This window comes from Musca vetustissima, unplaced genomic scaffold, assembly GCF_032173495.1.
Source record: "Musca vetustissima isolate MV318-11 ecotype Yass unplaced genomic scaffold, APGP_CSIRO_Mvet_v1 utg215372, whole genome shotgun sequence".
In the NCBI taxonomy this organism is placed as follows: Eukaryota; Metazoa; Arthropoda; class Insecta; order Diptera; family Muscidae; genus Musca; species Musca vetustissima.
Genome location: NW_026886893.1, coordinates 1 through 3907, shown reverse-complemented (window position 1 = coordinate 3907; position 3907 = coordinate 1). Strand labels below are relative to the sequence as shown.

Genomic DNA, 3907 nt, shown 5'->3' with positions numbered 1-3907 from the left:
ATATCTGAACCGATTTTTCCCAAGCGATCTGTACTTTGTTAATAAAAATACATGGACGGACGGACATGCATAAATCGACTCAGATATATGAGATATAGAGCTCTAAACAAAAAGTGCCGAAGGTACCCCAGTCTCCCCTACCCTGTACCACAGTGTGGTGAAGGGTATAAAAATCAATGCCTTATGGCGATCTTTCATTTGGTACAATGCGATATTTCTACCTCCTTTCTTGACCCACTTTTATTTTTCCGACCCACTTTTACCGACCTCAGATGAAACCGAATGCATTTCACTTTCAATAATTGAAAAAAATTTTGCCACAGATGTAAATGAATGTCAATACCACATCCCCAATGCTATTAATGCGGGTTTTCCAACCCACCCGCATATGTGTTCGATCCGCACATTCCACTAATTTCCGCTTAATAATAATTTCTGCATAAAAGTGCCAGACATGGCAAATAATTTATGTACTCTTTGGTGGAAATGATTAAGCTTCGCATCATAATTACGCTTACGAAGTTTCACCAGCTGGTGTTGCTGTTATTTGTGGTGCAACAACAATTGTTAATCTGTTGGCAAAATACCTGGGTACTGGGTGTGAATGTTCAGCGCATAAATCCATATGTGGCAATTTCCCAAATGCAGTTAAAGCATCGCTGGTGGTTGTTTGGTGAGGAGAGAAGTGATAATCGTAGCCATTATGCTGAGGACATGGTGCAAGAATTGTGGCTACCACAAAAACTGGATCATTTTGTGGAGGATGAAAAATTCGGCAATCAGAGTAGTGGTCATCAGCAGTGGCTAATGGTAAATACGATTTTTTTTTTCAAATTCAAAATTTTCGTAATTTTTATTAATTTCGCAACTTAGCGTTATTATGTCAACGCGGAATTCTATGAGCCGGGTGGTCCCATGTTCATTGTGTTTGGTGGAGAATGGGAAATTCAACCTTACCTATTGAGCCAAGGACATTTTTATGATATGGCAAGGCAACACAATGCCATAATGTTCTATACCGAACATCGTTTTTATGGCAAAAGTTGGCCCAAGAGGTGAGAATTAACTCCCATTAGTTTATTCTAATAATTCATTGTCGTTTGTATAGTTCCGCTTCTTTGGATGCCCTGCAGTACTTAAATGTCCTTCAAGCTTTGGAGGATTTAAGACATTTTATAAAATTTCAAAAATCGTCTCAAAGGGGATTGAGCTCTGCCAAAGTTGTTCTTCTAGGGGCTTCTTATTCCGGCAGCATGGTGGCATGGTTCATGAACCTCTATCCGCAAGAGGCAGATGTGGCTTGGGCGTCCAGTGCACCTTTACTGGCTAAAATGGATTTTCATGGTAAATATAGGAACCCATGGATTTTTTAAAAACTATTTCTAAAGGATTTGGATTTTTTAAACAATTTTTTTAAAACATCCATACAAGGCCTGAATTTTTTTAAAAAAATTTAAAGCATCCATACAAGGCGTGGATTTTTTAAACCATCCATACAAGGCCTGGATTTTTTTAACAATTTTTTTAAAGCATCCATACAAAGCAAAAAATTTTTTTAAATTTTTTTTAAATCATCCATACAAGGCGTGGATTTTTTTAAGGATCCACACAGGACTATTTAAAGGCGTGGATTTTTTAAAAAGGACTATTTTAAGGCGTGGATTTTTTTAAAAAGGACTATTTTAAGGCGTGGATTTTTTAAAAATATTTTTTAAAGGATCCACACAGGACTATTTTAAGGCGTGGATTTTTTAAAAATATTTTTTAAAGGATCCACACAGGACTATTTTAAGGCGTGGATTTTTTTTTATAAAGAGGACTATTTTAAGGCGTGGATTTTTTAAAGGATCCACACAGGACTATTTTAAGGCGTGGATTTTTTAAAAATATTTTTTAAAGGATCCACACAGGACTATTTTAAGGCGTGGATTTTTTAAAAATATTTTTAAAGCATCCACACAGGATTATTTTAAGGCGTGGATTTTTTAAAAAATTTTTTAAAGCATCCACACAGGTCTATTTTAAGGCGTGGATTTTTTAAACAATTTTTTAAAGCATCCACACAGGACTATTTTAAGGCGTGGATTTTTTAAACAATTTTTTAAAGCATCCACACTGGACTATTTTAAGGCGTGGATTTTTTAAACAGTTTTTTAAACAATTTTTTAAAGCATCCACACAGGACTATTTTAAGGCGTGGATTTTTTAAACAATTTTTTAAAGCATCCACACAGGACTATTTTAAGGCGTGGATTTTTTAAACATTTTCTGAAGTATTCGGATTTTTCTTTTCAGAATTTATGACCCTAACAATGGATGCCATAAAACAAAAAGGTGACTCGGAATGTGCAGAAAAAATAGAAAAAGGATTTGAGGATCTGCGCCACATTCTAAGCTCCCCTGCATCCCAAGATCTATTACAAAATTTACAAATGTGTTTTGATTTTGATGCGAACAATGAATTGGATATTTCCGCCTTTTTTAATGCCTTGGGTAATTATTTCGCTGGCATGGCTCAGACATCAGGGTAAGTATGAAAGGTATTCGCAAATTTATAAAATAACTAAAATTTATTCATTCTTAGGAAACTTGTGACCCAGTTTTGCAAGAAATTTACGAATGATGACACCAAACCCCTTCATGCCTTGGTAGAACATATCAAAGATGTATTTTTACCCCACTCGCAAGGTGAGGACCACAGCTCTAAAGGCCATGGCCAAGTATGGTGTTTGGATCTCTCCTTTGAGGGCATGAAGTTGTTGTTTTCCGAATATGATGATATTTCGAATGGAAGTAAGTCATGCGCTTGTCTTAAATATGCAATTTTTAATTGAAAACTTTTGTTTTTTGCTGGATATTTATCCACCACGCCCCGACTTCTCTTCGTGTGCATCAATTTAGATCGCTGTTGGTTTTATCAAACATGCAATGAATTTGGCTGGTTTGCAACCACCCAGCCAACAACAACAACACCCTCGGATGTTAGGCGAAATGTATTTGGTGGCCAAGTTTCCTTAAAGTTTTTCCAAAATTTATGCCAGCATGTATTCGAGCCGGAAAGGAAAGGAACTCGAACAACAACACCACCAAAACCGGCGAACATGGAAAGCGATGCCACGAATGGCCTTACACTTCAAGAACTTTATAGCCGTGCCCAAAGAACTAACCACATGTTCGGTGGTCTCACCAATGTTTCACAAAATGTGATATTCACCCATGGCCTTCTGGATCCTTGGCGTGCGGTGGGCATGCAACATGGTGGTCGTAATGTCTTGCTCTTGGATGGTAAGGAGAAACTTTTCTTTGATATGTTTGGGTTTTAATTAAAAATTTCCTGTTATGTGTTGTTGTTGCGGTATTTGCTGTTGCTATTGAAACCGACTAGGCTATGGTCATGTGGAGGATTTGGGTTCAATAAACCTCCAAGACTCGGTGGAAATGAATGTGGCCAAATTGAAAGTTGCAGCATTTATAAATAAAGCTTTGCGGCGAAGTTAATTGAAAAAGGAAAACGGGGGTTTTAATTATTTTTTTAAGGATATTTTTCAGGGGTCCATACGAAGAGAATCTTTTAAAGAATATTCTTTCAAGGATCTATCCATAAGTCGTGGATTTTTTAAAGAATATTTTTTTAAGGACTACAATAGGCGTGGATTTTTTAAACAATATATTTTCAAGGACCAATACAAGGCGTGGATTCTTTAAACAATATTTTTTCAAGGAACACCACAAGGCGTGGATTTTTCGAGGATATTTTTTCAAAGACTACAATAGGCGTGGATTTTTTAAAAAATATTTTTTCAAGGACCACCACAAGGCGTGGATTCTTTAAACAATATTTTTTCAAGGACCACCACAAGGCGTGGATTTTTTAAAGAATATTTTTTCAAGGACCACCACAAGGCGT

General features: G+C 36.4%; 1 protein-coding gene across 1 annotated transcript; it reads left to right on the top strand.

The window, feature by feature from the left end:
* Positions 1-486: 486 nt before the first annotated feature.
* On the top strand, positions 487-3285 carry LOC133334372 (putative serine protease K12H4.7; the record flags this gene model as incomplete). Its single annotated transcript, XM_061542669.1, has 6 exons — positions 487-810; positions 874-1055; positions 1109-1344; positions 2296-2527; positions 2585-2793; positions 2902-3285. Coding segments are annotated over exons 1-6 (1567 nt in total), but the record flags the coding sequence as incomplete, so codon positions are not given.
* Positions 3286-3907: the final 622 nt, after the last annotated feature.